Raw genomic sequence first — 17,567 nt, forward strand, 5'->3', positions numbered from 1 at the left:
GCATCGTTCTGTGTGGCTCACTGCCTGCTTCCTGTGTGTGCCTGTTGTCTTCCCGGCGGGTCCTAGGCCAGCTCACCTATAGTACAGCCCCTCTCTGGCCAGGCCCCATAGTGGCTGCTGTACAGAAATAATTGCATTTGACACACATTATTATCATCCCATTTCCAGAGGAGAAAGGGGAGCCTTAGAGAGGTGGGTGTCCATGCCCAGGCCCCACGGTGAGTCAGTCGGAGCATGTCTCTGTCCCTCACAGCAAGGTTAAGTGCATCCGGCTGTAAGTATGCAGGGGCACGGACACTTTTACGTCCTGAAGTACCTGGAACTGTACTGGGCTTAGTGGTACTTGTTGCTGTCGATGAGTTCTTGCTGGGCTACGAGAGAAAGTGGGATGGAGTTCCAGCCCACCTGGTGCTTTCAGTTTGGAAGTTTACAGTCCCCACCTGAGGGGCCTGCAACGATCCCTCCTTAAGCTCTGCCATTTCCTGGTGGCAGGCCGTCATGCTGATGCTGTGTGCCCCAAGTGTGTCTTGTGTGAGCCCCTCTTTTCTCTGGGCCTTGGTTTTCCATCTATAAAATGAAAGAAGTGGATTAGATAATCTCCCAGAGGACCTTCAGCTCTAAAAGGAATCCTGTGACAAGCACAGCAATTCAGATACAAAGGATGAAATTCGGCTCCCTCAGAGGATCTATTATTACCCACAGGAAGCAGTTAGGGAGTGTTACAGATGTGTGAAATACAGCAGTCACTAGTGTGGTAAGGGAGAAATCCCCGGGTAGGAACAGCTGTGAGGACTAGGCGTAGTCCTCATCACGTATTTGCTCATTTTCTAGGCCCTGCCCTGTGCTGTACTAGGTCCAAGGGCTGTGATGGTAGACCCCACTTCACCCCAGGTCTCAGGGAACACACGGTCCCGGGTGAGAGAGGGGCAGGTGAGAGCGGAATCTAGTCCAGGGCACTGAGGAGATGTGCAGGCTGCTGTGGGAACACACAGGTGGGGGGTTTCTGCCTCCTAGGCTTGGGAGCATGGTCAGGAAAGACGTACTAGAGGGAGCGGCACCAGAGCTTGGAAGCACCCGCGACAAGTGATGAGGAAGGGGTAGGGTTGGGGCCAGGTCTTCCTAATGGAGAACGGGCAGCCCACACTGCACTACATGCTATTCCTGATGGAAGGTCGTGGTCAAGCAGGTTATATGCATGGCCCATGCAGCGGAGGCTCTGTGATTACCTTCCTTGTTTTAAGTCTGAAGATGTGGAGGCTCAGAAGGCTTAGGTAACTTGCCAAAGGACACACCTCTAGTGGGAACCGAAGTTGGCACCAGACCTCTTGGTCCCATGGAGCCAGCCAGCTACACAGCCTTCACTGACTCCCAAGAGTGAGAAGGGGAACCCGGGTCCTGATAGCAGGTTTTTCCCCAGTGTAAAACCGAGAGCAGAGCAATTACATTTTTCTGTGCTTAACCTCACTCTCGTGGTGAGGAACTTGTCTGAGATGGAATTAAATCCAAATGTTCTCACTCATTTGGGGTCTGATTCAGGGGAGTGTGGTCCAGTGTCTGGGAAGCTGGAGCGCTGTGTTCCCAGCAGATTGATAACATCTTTCCTCAGCCTCCCTCGTGCCTGGTATGAAGGTGATCACAGAAGACCCACGTTGATATTGTTGGCACAGTGGGGGTTTCAGTTTACAGAAGCCTGCTGGGACAGTTGAGATTCATCTAAAAAAGGAACAGAAAGGACACTATCAAACCTCATCCCAGGCCATGTTTCTGTCCAGCAGCCAGACTAGTCAGCTTATGCAATTTGGCACATGTTTCAGATGCACACTCACCTTTTGACAATTTGACAGAAAAAGAGCATATGGTTTCTATGAACTTCCTAGAACTATATTTTCTACATGAGATATTTTTAAGTATAATTGAATTTCATGAATATGACAGCATTTGGTAACACTTCAGCATGTTTTTGGTCTGTTGTTTATAGCAGCATAATAATCAATTCCATATCTTTCCCACCCCCCAGAAACTTCTAGAACTCAACAACCTTCATTCTCTCATGTCTGTGGTGTCAGCATTGCAGAGCGCGCCCATCTTCAGGCTGACGAAAACCTGGGCTGTAAGTTAATCTCCCTAAGACTGTTCCTTCCATCTGGACTGTCATTTCTTGGGTGAGGTTCTCCATTCCTGAGGCCCAGAAGCCTTTCTCGGTCTGCCATTTGCTGCCAACACAGGATGACTGTGGGTTAATTGTGTCCCCTGGCCACACTCCGCTTCAGTGACCTCGACCCCGTTCTGGGACAGGGATGCTGAGAGGATGCCAGTGTGGCTGGGGTCAGAAGGACCCCTAGAGTGGCCCCTCCTGGACCTGATAGCATCACGTATGACGGTGGGGTCAGTGGTGTAATGATTGCTCCCCCGGTCCCAAACTGCCCCTGGGGAAGTCCTCCAGGCTGATGGTTTGCAATTGCCCCAGGGCTGCTGACCGTACATCTCAAGAGTTTCTCTGAAGAAACCTGTGACCCTCATGTAGGGAAAAATGATTTTTTTTTTTTCCCTGAAGGCCATGGATAATTTCAGCTCAGAGGTGGAGTCTGAGCGTTATATAATTGAGTCTGTAGGAAAGTTTTTCTGCTGTAAAAATACTTTAAAAATATCTCAGGCCTCTTTATCCTCCCGAGCTTGGCACCGCGCCTGACGGGGGGGAAGTCATGGCTCTCCACCTCTCATTAGCATTCACCTCCTGGCCCACCTGGACCGGCGTCTCCCCTCCTGGTCCGGGGTCTCCCCTCCTGGTCCGGGGTCTCTGTTGGCTGCACAGCCCAGCCTTTCGAGACCCATTTAGTCCCACAGAGCTGAAGGAAAGTGTGTGGAACCATCAGCTGTGCCTCCGCAGCTCATTTCCGAACTCCTCTCTGCCAGCCTGCAGGGTTGGGCTCTGTTTCAGACTTGGCTGGTTCAGGGGCCTGTAAAATACTTAGGGATTATGTTGTAGGTGATCAGAAGTGAGCCTTGTTTCTTTAAATTGCAGTTTTCCATAGATGAAGCCACAGCAAAGTGGAGCGAGAGGTGTTAGCCCGGAATCAGAAAACCAGGTCTGTGTTCAGGCACCATCTGTGCAGAGTGACTCTGTGGCACTCGTCTCTTCATGTCTACTCAGAGAGCTTGGCCTGAATCTGTGGTGTTCCACCAGTGCTTCGGGGAGCCCAGGGGCTCCTTGGAGCTGCCTTGAGGCCAGCAGGGCCTGGGGCAGAGGCGGGAGGGCGTCCAGCAGGCCGCCTGGGCACGATTCCTGCCAGAGCAGCTCAGCTGTATCAGTTTTACGTCCTGGGCTTCTGGGTGAACTTGAGTTGAGCAATGGCTTTGGAGGTCAGAAGCAAGTTTGGAAGCCACTGGTCCTTGTGGTTGCTGCCAGCCCTGTGATTTCCCCGAGTGCATCTGAGTCCTGAGACTTTTTTCAAAAGTTGCTTGGAGATTCTTTCTCAAATGAATTTTCCATCATTTAGATGCTGCTATTGTTTCTTGGACTGCTGGGAGCTATGTGTGGGCCCGGAAGAAGGAATGATGATTCTCATGGTGCACAGAGCTTACTGTCAGTAACACAGGGACTCTCCGTGATCCCTGTAAGTGGCACAGTCAGTGAGGGCAGCAGGGGGTCAGTGCACAAGGGACCAGGGTGGCTCAGGGTCCGGCACAGAGATGCCACCCAGTCACGGATGGGCAGGACCTGTCCATGGAGTTTTGGCCAGCATTCTCCCCAGGGTGCCGTGCCCTGCCCTGGATGGTGGGGCAGCGTCAGGCCAGAGCAGCACCCAGGACCGCTCCCTGTGGATCGACAGAGCCCTGCGCCACGGTGGCCAGTTGTCACGGCTATGTATGAAAACAAATCTCCCACCGCTCCCCAGGGAGCCGGGAATGCAATATCCACCCAGGACCCATTTGAAAACCTGAGCTTCCTCACCTGACTCCCTTCCAGGCCACAGGGGTCAGCTGTTCTTCCTTACAGATCTGCCAAGTGGTGCCCTAAAAGCTTTCCCTGTATTAACTCATTTCCTCTTGACAACTCCCGGTTGAGGCCAGCACTGTTGTCAGTGTTCTCAATTACAGATGAGGAGACGGAGGTGCAGGGCAGTGGGAGGACATGCAGGGTTCCCCGGCCCAGAGGCAGAGCAGAAACCAAACTCAACAGTCTGTTTCAGAGTCTCCGTGCGTCACCACCACACCCCACGGAGCTCAGCAAGAAAGACAGCACCCACGGCCTCTTGGCACTCAGAAAAAGAGAGGGGTCCTGTTTTCTTGTTCCCTTCATCCGCAGCACTCGGATAGGAACCTGGAAGATGAGATAAGCAGACTCTCGGTGCTGCCCCAGGCCATGGAGCCTCTGTTCTGGCTGCGGCTGCTACTGCCTGGGCCGCTGGCCTCTGGGGTTCATCCTTCTTTTGCCATTCATTTCTGGTAATGAGATTAGCTCGGGAAATGTTGCCAGGAAAGAGCTGTTTTCCTCCTCCCTGCTTGTCCCTTGATCTGGGGAAGGGAAGTTGGAGGGCCCCAGGGAGGAGACACAGTGAGGCAGGGAGCTGTAGCCAGGCCTTGGAGGCCGCCTTTTGGTCACTTACTCCTTGATTAGAATGTGGCTTCTGCTGCCCACTCCCACTCAGTCCCTGGGATTGGCCCTGACTTTGACCTCTCAGTGGGCATCTAGATGGTGGGAACTTGGGATAGGCCAGGAAGCTGAGATTGTGTGTCACTGAAGGGCAGGGACCCAGGGCAGCAACAGCTGTTATTTTTCTAAGAAATCTCCCCATGACTTCCTAAGGACTGAGGACTAGGATTGTTTTCTTCGTTACGGAGGGCTGCTTACCAGGGTAAAAGAGGGGGTGTTGCAGCTTCCTAGGAGATAAATATAGCAGCTGCCAGCAGTTGTGTCGGGGAGAGAGGAGCTGATACACATGGTGTGGATCACAGCACGACGTCTCCAAGGCCATGTGTGGGGAGCTGTTTGCTCTGGGCAAGCCCGCCGTTCAGCCAGCGCTGCTCACAGGCTGGCCTCCCTCTTTGACTGCCTTCCTTCTTGATGAAGTTGGATATTTGCTCTGTATCCCCAGTGCCCAGTTGAGTTTACAGTGGGTCGTTTTGACTACTATGCATTTGTTGTGTTCAATTGCATCCTTCTTTTGCTACTTGTTTTCCTGCTAATGAGATTAGCTATTGAAATGCCCGCACCTGTCCCTTGATATGGGGCTGGTGAGAACTCATGGGCCCACAGGACAGGGTGAGCAGGCACACCCACTGTAGGAGCCCCAAGGTCAGTGCTTTAATAGGCGTCATTGTTCAGAGACGGAAGCTGAGGCTTCCTGTGACCTGCCCAATATCAGGGAGCTGGTGAGTGCCAGAGCCAACGCAGCGTAGCTCTGCCTCGCTGGACACATAGTCCACATCCTTGTCTGTTTGCTGGATTTCCTGTCTGTGATAGAACTTGATGTTGGAATCAGGCAGGGCCCAGGGCAAGGAAGAACAGGCACCCACACTGTCTGGGAAGTGGGGCTGGAGATGGGAGGTTGGCACACCGGCCCCTGGGGACAGGGTGTGACCAGCTCCCTGAGTGCTGTCCCTGGGCTCCCTTGAAACCCTGGCTATCTGTGAAACCTGGGTGGAAGGGGGTCACAGGAGTGAGAAGAGACCTGCCACTTGATTTCCCCGCGGACGGCCTTCAGTGAGGGCCAGCTGATCATTACTGGGTGGGCAGGGCAGCCTGCTGGTCTGGCTACTGAGTACCAGTGGCTTGGTGATCTGTGACAAGACAGAGGCTGACCTTGCGCACAGGCCCACACATAGTAAGCCCTTCATAAAGGCTGATCTGTTGTGCAGACAGGGAGGGAATCACCTTCTGCTGGCCCCGGCAAGTGCAGACAGGGTCTGATTTATCCCAGAGCCGGGCCCACTTTGGAATATCGGCTACCTCAAAGCCATGAGACATAAGCAAGAAGTCCTATCGGCTAGCTCTGATTTCCTGAGCACACGTACCATATGGCTCTTATTCATTTCTGCAAACCAAGTATTTATCAAACTCCCCCACCCTGCCTCCTCCATGCCAGGCCCTTAGGCTATGGTCAAAGCCCCTGTCTCATGGGCTTTAATGTTATCCAAGGAAGCACTGTGTTTTTGAGGGAGATTAAACACATGCCTAATCTGGCTGGTGTGGGAAGTGATCAATAAATATGTGTTGAATGCATGAAGTAATGAACCAAGAGGTGTCAGATGGGAATAAAAGTGATGCTGAAGACCCAAAGAGGAGGACCGGTAGGAATCAACTGAGAGTTCAGGGAATGCCTCTCTCAGACCTGAGTGACAAGAGGGAGTCAGCCGCACCAAGATATGGGCACGGCCGGTGCAGAGATCGTGGTGGAAGAAACTCCACAGCCAGTGTGGCCGGAGCACAGTGGGCCTGGGGGACATCGTGAGGATACTGTAGGCGGGCTGCGGGGCCACTGGGGAGGGGCTCAGCCTGAAGAGAAGTTCAAACAGGAGACAGACACGATCTGGTTCACAGTTGCTTTTTGTGTTTTGTTTTTTAAAATTAATGTTTCAACTCTGTAGCTTCCCAGGTGACACTAGTGGTGAAGAACCCACCTGTCAATGCAGGAGATGGTTAAGAGACTCGGGTTCTATCCCTGGGTCGGGAAGATCCCCTGGAATAAGGCATGGCAACTCACTCTAGTGTTCTTGCCTGGACAATCCCATGGACAGAGGACCCTGGCAGGCTACAGTCCACAGGGTTGCAAAGAGTTGGACATGACTGAAGCGATGGAGCGCGAATGCACTCTGTGAAAAGCAAATTGTGGAGGAGTTTCAGGGTGGGGCAAGAGTGGAAACGAGGCTGAGTTAGGGGTTAGGGCAGAATCCAGGAGTGAGCCAACGCTGGCTAAATTGGGGTGGTGGCAGTGCACGGGAGAGAAGGAAACTGAGAGGGGAGGCATTCTGAAGACAGAGGTGGCAGGATTTGTGAAGGATGGGCTGTCAGAGATGAAGAAAGAAGGGGACTGGAGGGCGGTTCCCAGGTTTGAGGCCTGAGCAGCTGGGAATGCAGGCCTCGGGCTAGAGAGAGATTGGGTTGAGCTCAAGGAGGCGGCCACCACTGGGGCACAGAGAAGAGAGATGGGGCTTTCCAAGCCAGGGAGACCCCACGGGACAGGGGTCTGTATGGAGGACAGGGAAGCCTGGCGTGCTGCAGTCTGTGGGGTCGCAAAGAGTCAGACACAACTGAGCGACCGAATGACAGCAACAACGGCTGGGACGAGGGTGAGGCCTTTTCTCAGACCCGGGTGGACCCAAGCGGAACTGGGCTTACCCAGGAGAGAGCTGGGGGTATGGAGTGCCCGGAGTATGGGCGAGTCACTCTTTAATTACAGCATGTGCTATACACACACACACACACACACACACACTCTCTCTCTCTCTCTGCTTGCTGTGTACACGTTCCTGTCGTGATTCGCTCTTTCCTACTGAATTGATCCAGAGAGTCTGACCCGTCTGCAGCAGCACAGTGAAAACTGAAGAACTCCGCTGGGAGGAAGTCACAGCCGATGGGTCAGGAGGCCTGGTCTGTAGGGCCGTGGCCTGGAGGGGACCCGCCTGGGAGCAGGAGTCTCACTTCAGGCATCTGGGGGCACAGGGTCGTTGAGTGGGTATGCCAGGAAGGCGGATGGGTGGTGGCGTCCGTGTATTTCAGATTTGCATCTTTCATGCGGGAGGTGCCTCTCCCCTCTGTGTCTGATGGAGTGCCCCCTCAGGTGCTGTGGAGGACATCGTGATGGGCAGGGCTGTCTCAGGCTTTCCTGAGCGATGGCTCAGGTGGGAGGCGAGGTGGGGGAGGAGAGGACATCCTCTGATGACTCATCACCCGTCCCTCCCCGCCGCTCTGCTCTCAGGAGTTCTGCTGATGTCTGTACCCTCGTCTGCCTTCACTTTGCCACAGCATCTGCCACCCCCTTCCTGAAACATCTCTCTTCACGCAACTTATTCCCTTTCCCACCCCCACGCCCACCACATTCTGACAGTTGGCTCCTCCCTGACCGCTTTTGTCCCTCTCGCCCACGGGCTGTAAGTGTCCGGCGGGGCTCTGGCCCAGCTCTCGCCTTTCCTGATCCAAGTCCTGTCCCATGGGGTCTTCCCAGCTTGGACAGCCCCATCTGTCTTCTCCACCGTGCCCCTGTGGAGGCTGCTTCCTAGCGCTCATCCCAGTCCCTCTCTCTAGCCCTACACCTGCGTTCCCATGCTGGCTCCACAAGCCCTCTTCTCCCATGTTTCTCTGACAGCTCACCCCTGGCGTGTCTGAAATCAAAGTCTGGTTCCAGAAAGTACTGGTTAGTTCCAGGCTTTCTGAGCAGACCTACTTGGACTTTGAGGCAATATGGTAGACTGGGCAGATGAGCAGTAAGTGCTTTCCTCCCTCCCAATCACCCGCTGCAAACTCACACACAAATAAACCAAATTATAAACCAAGAAGCAATGCTGAGCCAGAAGCCAAGAAAGGGAAGTCACCATGTGCTAGAAATAGAGAATGCTCTCAGAGTCAGCACAGGGAACAGAGTGCAGAGAACTTGCTGTATGGAGACCTTGCCAACTGTCGGGGGCAAGGGTTCTAATGCCCGCTATGGCAGGCTGGAACTCAGCTGCTCACCAGAATCAGAGAGCCAGCAAGTGTCCCCCGTTGGAATATCTCTGGCCGGGCTGGGGGAGCCCCAAGGGAACACAGGTGGAAAAAGTCCCTATGAGAAAATGCCACCTCAGCCTGTACTTCAGGTAGGTAGCTCTTGGCTCTCAGCCCACATGACCAAGAAATGAGGGGTAGTGTCCTGTGGAGGTTAGGAGTGTAGACTCTTGAATCAGACTCCCAGGCTCAGCCAGCCTTGGATCTTCCTCTTAGGGCAAGGGTTAAATGAGTAAATATGTGAAAAAAATGTTTCATACTATGCCTGCCACATAGCAAGGACCAGATAAGTATTAGCTGCTGCTGCTGCTTTTATTATTATTATTACTTTCAACTTTTCTTGACTGTTCTCAAATGGACTGGCAGAGACCACCGTCCCTGTAAGCCTGGTCCTCTGATTTATGACCTGATAACATCATCATTTTCTAGTGGTTCTCTTGCTTCTGGTCTCACTCTTTCTCATGCTGTTTGTTCATGGAATGATCGTCCGACACAGTTCTGGTGTTTTCACTTGCCTGATTAAAGACAGTTTTTAGTACCACCCCCCATCCTTTGGGTGGGGGGTGGTCTCTACCCACTACTCATCCAGAGCATGATGCTCTGATGTAACTGTGTTTTTTTTTTCCTTAAGAAAGTATTCCACTAATGCATATATGTGGAATTTAGAAAGATGGTAATGATAACCCTATATGCAAGACAGAAAAAGAGACACAGATGATTAGAACAGACTTTTGGACTCTATGGGAGAAGGCGAGGGTGGGATGATCTGAGAGAAAAGCATCGAAACATGTATATTATCAAGTGTGAAACAGATCACCACTCCAGGTTGGATGCATGAGACAAGTGCTCAGGGCTGGTGCACTGGGATGACCCAGAGGGATGGGATGGGGAGGGAGGTGGGAGAGGGGTTCAGGATGGGGAATACTTGTAAATCCATGGCTGATTCATGTCAATGTATGGCAAAAGCCACTACAATATTGTAAAGTAATTAGCCTCCAACTGATAAAAAATAAAGGGGAAAAAAAAGTATTCCAGCAATTTTATTGTATAATTAGTGAACAAGTTAACATGAAATTGTATGAGACTTCTTTTCTTTTTCTTTTTTTCTCCCCCCTCTCCCCACCGCCTCTATCCCCTTTGGTAACTATGAAGTTGTTTTCTGGGTCTGTGAGTCTCTTTCTGTTTTGGAAATAAATTCATTTGTATCAACTTTTTAAGTTCCAAATATGAGGGATATCCTGTGATAATTGTCTTTCTCTGGCTGACTTGCTTCACTTAATGTGATAATCTCTAGGTCCATCCATGGTGCTGCAAATGACCTTTTTTCATTCTTTTTATGGCTGAGTAGTATTCCATTGTACATATGTACCACATCCTCTTTGTCCATTCATCTGTCAGTGGATTCTTAGTTTGCTCACATGTCTTGGCAGTTGTAGATAGTGCTGCTATGAACATGGGGGTGCGTGTATCTTTCCAAACTAGAGGTTTTCCTGGGTATGTGCCCAGGAGTGGGATTGATGGATCATATGACAACTCCAGTTGTGTTTTTTTAAGGCGTGTCCCTGTACTGTTCTCCATAGTGGCTGTACCAATTTACATTCCCACCAACAGTGTAGGAGGATTCCCTTCTCCAGCAGATTTATTATTTCTCTACAAATTCATTATTTGTAGACTTTTTAATGGTGACCATCCTGACTGGTTTGAGGTGATATCTCATTGTAGCTTGGTTTGCATTTCTCCAATAATTAGTGCTGTTGAGCATTTTTTCATGTGCTTGTTGGCCATCTGTATGCCCTCTTTGGAGAAATGTCTATTTAGGTTTTCTGTCCATTTTTTGATTGGGTTGTTCTTTTTTTTTTTTTAATATATATTAAGCTATATGAGCTGTTTTTGTATTTTGGAAATTAATCCCTTGTTGGTCACATTGTTTGCAAACATTCTCTCCACGTTCATAGGTTGCCTTTTTATTTTGTTTATGGTTTTCTGTACTGTGCAGAAGCTTCAAGTTCAATTAAGTCCCATTTGTTTATTTTTGTTTTCATTACTCTAGGAGATGGATCTAAAAATGTATTGCTATGATTTATGTCAACGTGTCTTCTGCCTATGTTTTCCTCTAGGAGTTTTATAGTATCTGGTCTTACATTTAGGTCTTTAATCCATTTTGAATTTATTTTTGTATATGGTGTTAGAGAATGTTCTAGTTTCATTCTCTTACATGTAGCTGTCCAGCTTTCCCAATACCACTTATTGAAGAGACTGTCTTTTCTCTTTTGTGTAGTCTTGCCTCATTTGTTGTTGATTAATTAATTGGCCATAAGTATGTGGATTTACTTCTGGGCTTTCTATCCTTTTCCGTTGATGTATATGTCTGTTTTGTGCGAGTGCCACACTGTTTGGATTATACTTGTAGTATAGTCAACAGTCAGGGAGCATAATTCCTCCAGCTTTGGTCTTCTTTCTCAAAATTGTTTTGGCTTTTAGGGTCTTCTTTGCTTCCATACAAATTAAAAAATTTTTTGCTCTGGTTCTGTGACAAATACCACTGGCAATTTGATAGATATTGCATTGAATCTTTAGATTTCCTTGGGTAGTATGATCATTTTAACAGTGTTGATTCTTCCAATCCAAGAACATGGTATATCTTTCCATCTATTTGTATTATCTTCAATTTCTTTAATCAGTGTCTTACAGTTTTCAGACCACAGGTATTTTGCCTCCTTAGATGTGTTTATTACTGGGTATTTTATTCTTTTTGATGTATGTTGTAACTGTTTTGATGTTGCTCTTTTTAATCCATCATTTTAACTTTCATTGCACTACTTCTCTAATGAATATTCAGGACTGATTTCCTTCAGGATGGACTGGTTGGATCTCCTTGCAGTTCCAAGGGACTCTCAAGAGTCTTCTCCAACACCACAGTTCAAAAGCATCAATTCTTTGGCGCTCCGCTTTCTTTATAGTCCAGTTCTCACATCCATACATGACTACAGCCTTGACTAGACAGACTTTTGTTGGCAAAGTAATGTCTCTGCTTTTTAGTATGCTGTCTAGGTTGGTCATAACTTTTCTTCCAAGGAATAAGTGTCTTTTAATTTCATGGCTGCACTCACCATCTGCAATGATTTTGGAGCCCCCCAAAATAAAGTCTGTCACTATTTCCACTGTTTCCCCTTCTATTTGCCATGAAGTGATGGTACCAGATGCCATGACCTTAGTTTTCTGAATGTTGAGCTTTAAGCCAACTTTTTCACTCTCCTCTTTCACTTTCATCAAGAAGCTCTTTAGTTCTTCTTCACTTTCTGCCATAAGGGTGGTGTCATCTGCATATTCATTGGAAGCACTGATGCTGAAGCTGAAACTCCAATACTTCAGCCACCTGATTCGAAGAACTGACTCATTTGAAAAGACCCTGATGCTGGGAAAGATTGAATGCAGGGGGAGAAGGGGATGACAGAGGATGAGATGGCTGGATGGCATCACCGACTTAATGGACATGAGTCTGAGTAAACTCCAGGAGTTGGTGATGGACAGGGAGGCCTGGCGTGCTGCAGTCCATGGGGTCACAGAGTCAGACACGACTGAGCGACTGAACTGAACTGAACTGAACACTACCTCTCAGGTGGCGCCAGTGGTAAAGAATCTGCCTGCCAATGCAGGAGATACAAGAGACTCAGGTTTGATCCCTGGGTTGGATAGTTCCCCTGGAGGAGGAACTGGCAACACACTCCAGTATTCTTGTCTGGAAAATCCCATGGACACAGGAGCCTAGTGGACTCCAGTCCATGAGGTGGCAAAGAGTCGGACACGACAGAGCATGCACACTACTACACTACTTCTAGTTTTATAATAATGAATATTTTGTCAGTTAAATTTTAGCTGTCATTTGGATTTTTAACTCTAGGTTTCAGTGATCCCTTTGAGTTAGGGAAGATACTGAGCACAGGTGATAGAGGGTTTTTGGTGTGTTCCAGTGGGTGTTTCTCAGGACAACTTGCGTTTGGGAATGAGGCATTTGAGGAGAACATTTGGGTAGGGAGATTCTTGCAGGGTGTAGAGGACATAGTAGAAGCATTTTGGGAATGGCAGCAAATATCAAAAGTTTTCATACCTACTTCACACCTACTTCCTTGCCCTGAAAAACAAACCATAAACCTTTCAGCTGTGGCCAGTGGAGCATCTACTGCCACCAGCAACATAGCAACCCAGAGCCCCAGGTCACGTGCGGAAGAGACGCAAGAGCTGGCTAGAGGAATTTCCTGTTCAAACACAGCCACAATCAACTCATTCTTACCCCTTTGATTAGTATTCAACTGTTCATGCTTAGCTGCTTGTGATTTGCACCCTGTTGGCAAGTTGAGTCGAAAGATCCAGAAAAGGAGAATAAGCTGTCAAATTGGCCATCACATGTTCACAGTATCCAAAATGACCTAGTCAAAAGCATACTCTGCCAAATGGCGAGTTTCCATCTCTCTCTTACCTTCCCAGTCTTGTCCAAGGCAACACCTGCCTACAGTTCTGCCAAACTGCTGCTCCCTTGAACATCACTGTGGGTTCCCACTGCCAGCCCACTGCTCATGTTTTCTGGAGGCCTCTGGGGCCTCTCCAGCCTCGTCTCTGCTGGTTGAAGCCCTGCAAGACTAGTTTCCAGGATCACCTTTTCCTGGTTCCTCCTTCCCATAATGGAGTTTGTTCTCTCCTTCCAGAGCCCTCTCATAGTGCTTTTGACTCTTCCTTGCCTTAGCCAGCCCTTTCCATGGCTCAGCCCTGCAGACCAGCTCTGGACCCAGGATGGACCCTTGGCAAACTTCCATTCAAGGACCAAGTTCATCCTCCCGGCTCTACTCTTGGGCTTTGTGGGAGTGTCTCTTGGGGTTGCCATGAGCATTATTTTTTTAAAACTTAGCAAATTACTGGAAACATGTTGATCTACAAAATTATACACTGTGTATTTATGTTTTCATGTATTTATGTGTATGTGCATATAAGCTGTCAAAGAATTGTTTTTTTAAAAGATAAAATAATGACTCATACAAGTATAAAATGATTATTTGTCAAATATTTTATTTTAACTCATTAATTAGTGAGAGAATCAGTAAGATATTCAGTTCATTTCAGTTCAGTCACTCAGTCATGTCCAACTCTTTGCAACCCCATGGACTGCAGCACGCCAGGCCTCCCTGTCCATCACCAACTCCTGGAGTTTACTCAAACTTATGTCCATTGAGATGGTGATGCCATCCAGCCATCTCATCCTCTGTCGTCCCCTTCTCCTCCCACCTTCAATCTTTCCCAGCATCAGGGTCTTTTCAAATGAGTCAGTTCTTCTCATCAGGTGGCCAAAGTATTGGAGTTTCAGCATCAGTCCTTCCAATGAATGCTCAGGCCTTATTTCCTTTATGATGGACTGGTTGGATCTCCTTGCAGTCCAAGGAATTCTCAAGAGTTTTCTCCAACACCATATAGTTCAAAAACATCAATTCTTCGGTGCTCAGCTTTCCTTACAGTCCCAACTCTCACATCCGTACGTGACTACTGGAAAAACCATAGCTTTGACTAGACAGACCTTTGTTGACAAATTAATGTCTCTGCTTTTTAGTATGCTGTCTGGTTGGTCATAACTTTTCTTCCAAGGAGCAAAGTGAAAGTGAAAGTCGCTTAGTTGTGTCTGACTTTTTGTGACCCCATGGACTATACAGTCCATGGAATTCTGTAGGCCAGAATACTGGAGTGGGTAGCCTTTCCCTTCTCCAGGGGATCTTCCCAACCCAGGGATCAAACCCAAGTCATCCTCATTGCAGGCGGATTCTTTACCAGCTGAGCCACAAAGCAAGCGTCTTTTAATTTCTTTTTTTTTTCATTTATTTTTATTCGTTGGAGGCTAATTACTTTACAATATTGTAGTGGTTTTTGCCATACATTGACATGAATCAGTGTCTTTTAATTTCATGGCTGCATTCACCATCTGCTGTGATTTTGGATCCCCCCAAAATAAAGTCTGTCACTGTTTCCACTGTTTCCCCATTTATTTGCCGTGAAGTGATGGGACCAGATGCCATAATCTTAGTTTTCTGAATGCTGAGTTCTAAGCCAACTTTATTTCAAGAGAACTGAGAATACTGCACTTTATGGTCAGGTGAAGAATGCCGAAATAATCTTTAAAGTGAATAGAAAATTAGTCAGTATTCCCAGGGTGATGATCAGTGGGATACTATGAGACATCAATTGCCTTTATATGGACTGGAATTATTTGCATTACTGCATTTTCTACAGGTTAACATCTATTTTTACAGAATTAAAAATCTCCTTAGTCAAAGACAGATATGGATAGCTTGCTAGAACACTTATTAAATTTCAGAGTCACAACTTTCCCTCACGTTACTTATAACAGTCTCCATTGCATCTAATATTTTACATTAGTTATATGGCTTTGTAGTTTGCTTTTCAGAAGCCAATAGTTCATATCTAAAGAATTTAAGAATTACTTTTTTGAAGTGCCCTTGTTTCATTCTTTTCTCATTGCATCTTCAGTCTGTTGAATCCACTGATCCATAGATTATCCACAGCACTAAAAATTCTTTCCATACCAACAGTAGACACTGGAATTGAAATAGGATTTTGAGACAGTTTTAACATATTTGAAGCAACATGTTCTTTGTTGAAAAACATTTCTACATATCAAGAACTGTTTGTCTCAAGGCAAGGGAACAAGCTACCAATGTCCTCATAAAGAGGATTTGGAGGACTTTTTTTTTTATTCCATGGAGCCTACTTACTAGAAGAGGGAAATTTTTCATCATTGGTCAAATATAAGTGCCACATACAGGCTCTCTAGGAGCATGATGAGGGACAGTTCCAAAAGCAACGTGCTTCTTCAGGTATCTGACCAAGGTTTGTGATCTGCCTGACTTTTGACCTGTGGTTGAAGAGTCCCGTTTACCCCTTGCAGCAGACGTTTGTCACCATGTAAATTATTTAAAATCAATAGGTTGGGATTTATTTTTACCTTGTAATTTTAATTTACTTTCTATACATAGTTATGCCGCTTTCTCAATCTTAATGTTGTGTATTTTTTCATTTTGCCTTACTTCATAGAAGTTGTACCTGTTTTATTGCCACTAATAAAATTTAGCTCTTGGGTTTAGTTATCATGTCTATAGTTTTGGTGTTTAGTTTTATATTTTATGTTTTAAACATGGTTTCTGATTTTATCTATATTAATCAACTTCTCCTACTTTACCCCTCCCTCAAATTTCCATAGCTTTTTGAGTTGAGTGTTAAGCTCATTTATATTCATATTGTTTAGTTATATGAGTTCAAAACCATGCATTTTTTCCCTCTCAGTACTTTGGACCTCATCACATAGTTTAACATATCATTATCTGTACGTTCTTTATGTTTCTGGTTTATAAATAGTTCATTACCCTCGCTTTTATTTCTTCTTTTACTCAAGAATTGGAGTATTCAAAAATTTCCAACGAATTGAATTTTTAAGTTGTCGTTAGTTTTCTTATTCTTTTTTTTATTCAACAGATTGTTAGGCAGCGTTTTCTCTGTGTCAGGAACCATAATAGATGCAAGGTATTGTGGAATGAATATAACCATCATGGTCACAGCCTTCATGGGAGTCATCCTTTGCTGAGTGAAACACAGATGTAATTGTGTAATTAGTCACAATTGTAATAAATGTTAAGGAAGGAAAAAATCTCAGGGTGGCCCAGCACTTCTAAATTTTACTGGAAGTAAAGTTGCCTGTTGTATTTAGTGAGCTTTTCCTTTTTGTTGTTTAATCTTGTTTTTCTTTTCCTGAATGTGAATGCTTTTAGTATCTGTTTGACTCAGGTAAGCAGATAGGTTGTTTTCTTGCATGTAGTTCTGATGGTTTCTTCCTGAGGCTTCCTGTAAATTCTGAAATCTAAAGGACCCTCAACGCATATGAGGTTTTCAGTTTATGGCACTACTTGTAATAAAAGTTTAAAACAAGTAAATGCTGCTATTTTTTTTAATAAACCCTATATTAAAAAATTAAATCTTAAAAGACTTTTTCAGCATAATACATGTGCATGAATTTTAAAAATCACTAAATACTGAAAGGCTTAGTGAAGCAGCTAACACTCATTGCTCCGTCTCTGCATACCCCGATCATTCCCTAGAGGCAAACACTCAGCTATTTAGCAGTTTCTTCTGGTAGTTTCTACCATGTTTCCATCGATGTGTTTTTGCTACAATTTCTTGATCCACTCACTTTGGACAGTATATGATGAGTTCTTTGTAAGATGGATGTTGGTTTAGTTTTCCTGAACCATCTTCCCTCATTCTTCAAAAACACTCATGTTACCATAGTTACATCACTTTTGTTAAATGAGTATTCTTGTTTTAATTATTAGGAATGTGTAAGTATGGTTTTCCATAAATGGCTCGTCATTACTTAAGTGGTTAAGTATAAATAACATGTTCTTTCTGGAATATCCCTCTGTTTCGCTTGCATTTCTAATCCCCTTTTAAGGAAAAATTCTTACTCTAGCTACTGCTTATCTACCAGGTATTTTATATGTATATGTAGAATACACATATAAATGTATGTAATATTATATAATATCTTATCAGGTCTTATGTATATTATACATAAAATCTTTAAATTATTTTATTTAATTTTATTTTTATTATCATAATAAATTATGTCCATTCCCTTCCTCCACCCACCAATGTGCTATCCTATCGGGTTTTCTGTCGAGTCTTCTCTCTCTCTAGAGACCTCTCTTCTGGGGTGGAAGGATGTAGACCAGTCATTCTTAAGCCTTGCTGTTCATCTATCCTCTCGCTTTACTACTGCTGGTTTGGATCCACTGTTTCCTACATCCCGTATCCT

General features: G+C 46.3%; 1 protein-coding gene across 14 annotated transcripts in view; it reads left to right on the plus strand.

The window, feature by feature from the left end:
- Window positions 1–17,567, plus strand: part of RALGPS1 (Ral GEF with PH domain and SH3 binding motif 1) — a 299,761-nt gene that overhangs the window by 121,251 nt on the left and 160,943 nt on the right. For all 14 annotated transcript variants that reach the window (XM_070453045.1, XM_070453044.1, XM_070453049.1 and 11 more), the window contains one exon: window positions 2,018–2,110. In XM_070453045.1, coding sequence (XP_070309146.1) covers window positions 2,018–2,110 — 93 coding nt within the window. The remainder of the gene's footprint in view (window positions 1–2,017; window positions 2,111–17,567) is intronic.

Source organism: Odocoileus virginianus, chromosome 2 (genome assembly GCF_023699985.2).
Source record: "Odocoileus virginianus isolate 20LAN1187 ecotype Illinois chromosome 2, Ovbor_1.2, whole genome shotgun sequence".
In the NCBI taxonomy this organism is placed as follows: Eukaryota; Metazoa; Chordata; class Mammalia; order Artiodactyla; family Cervidae; genus Odocoileus; species Odocoileus virginianus.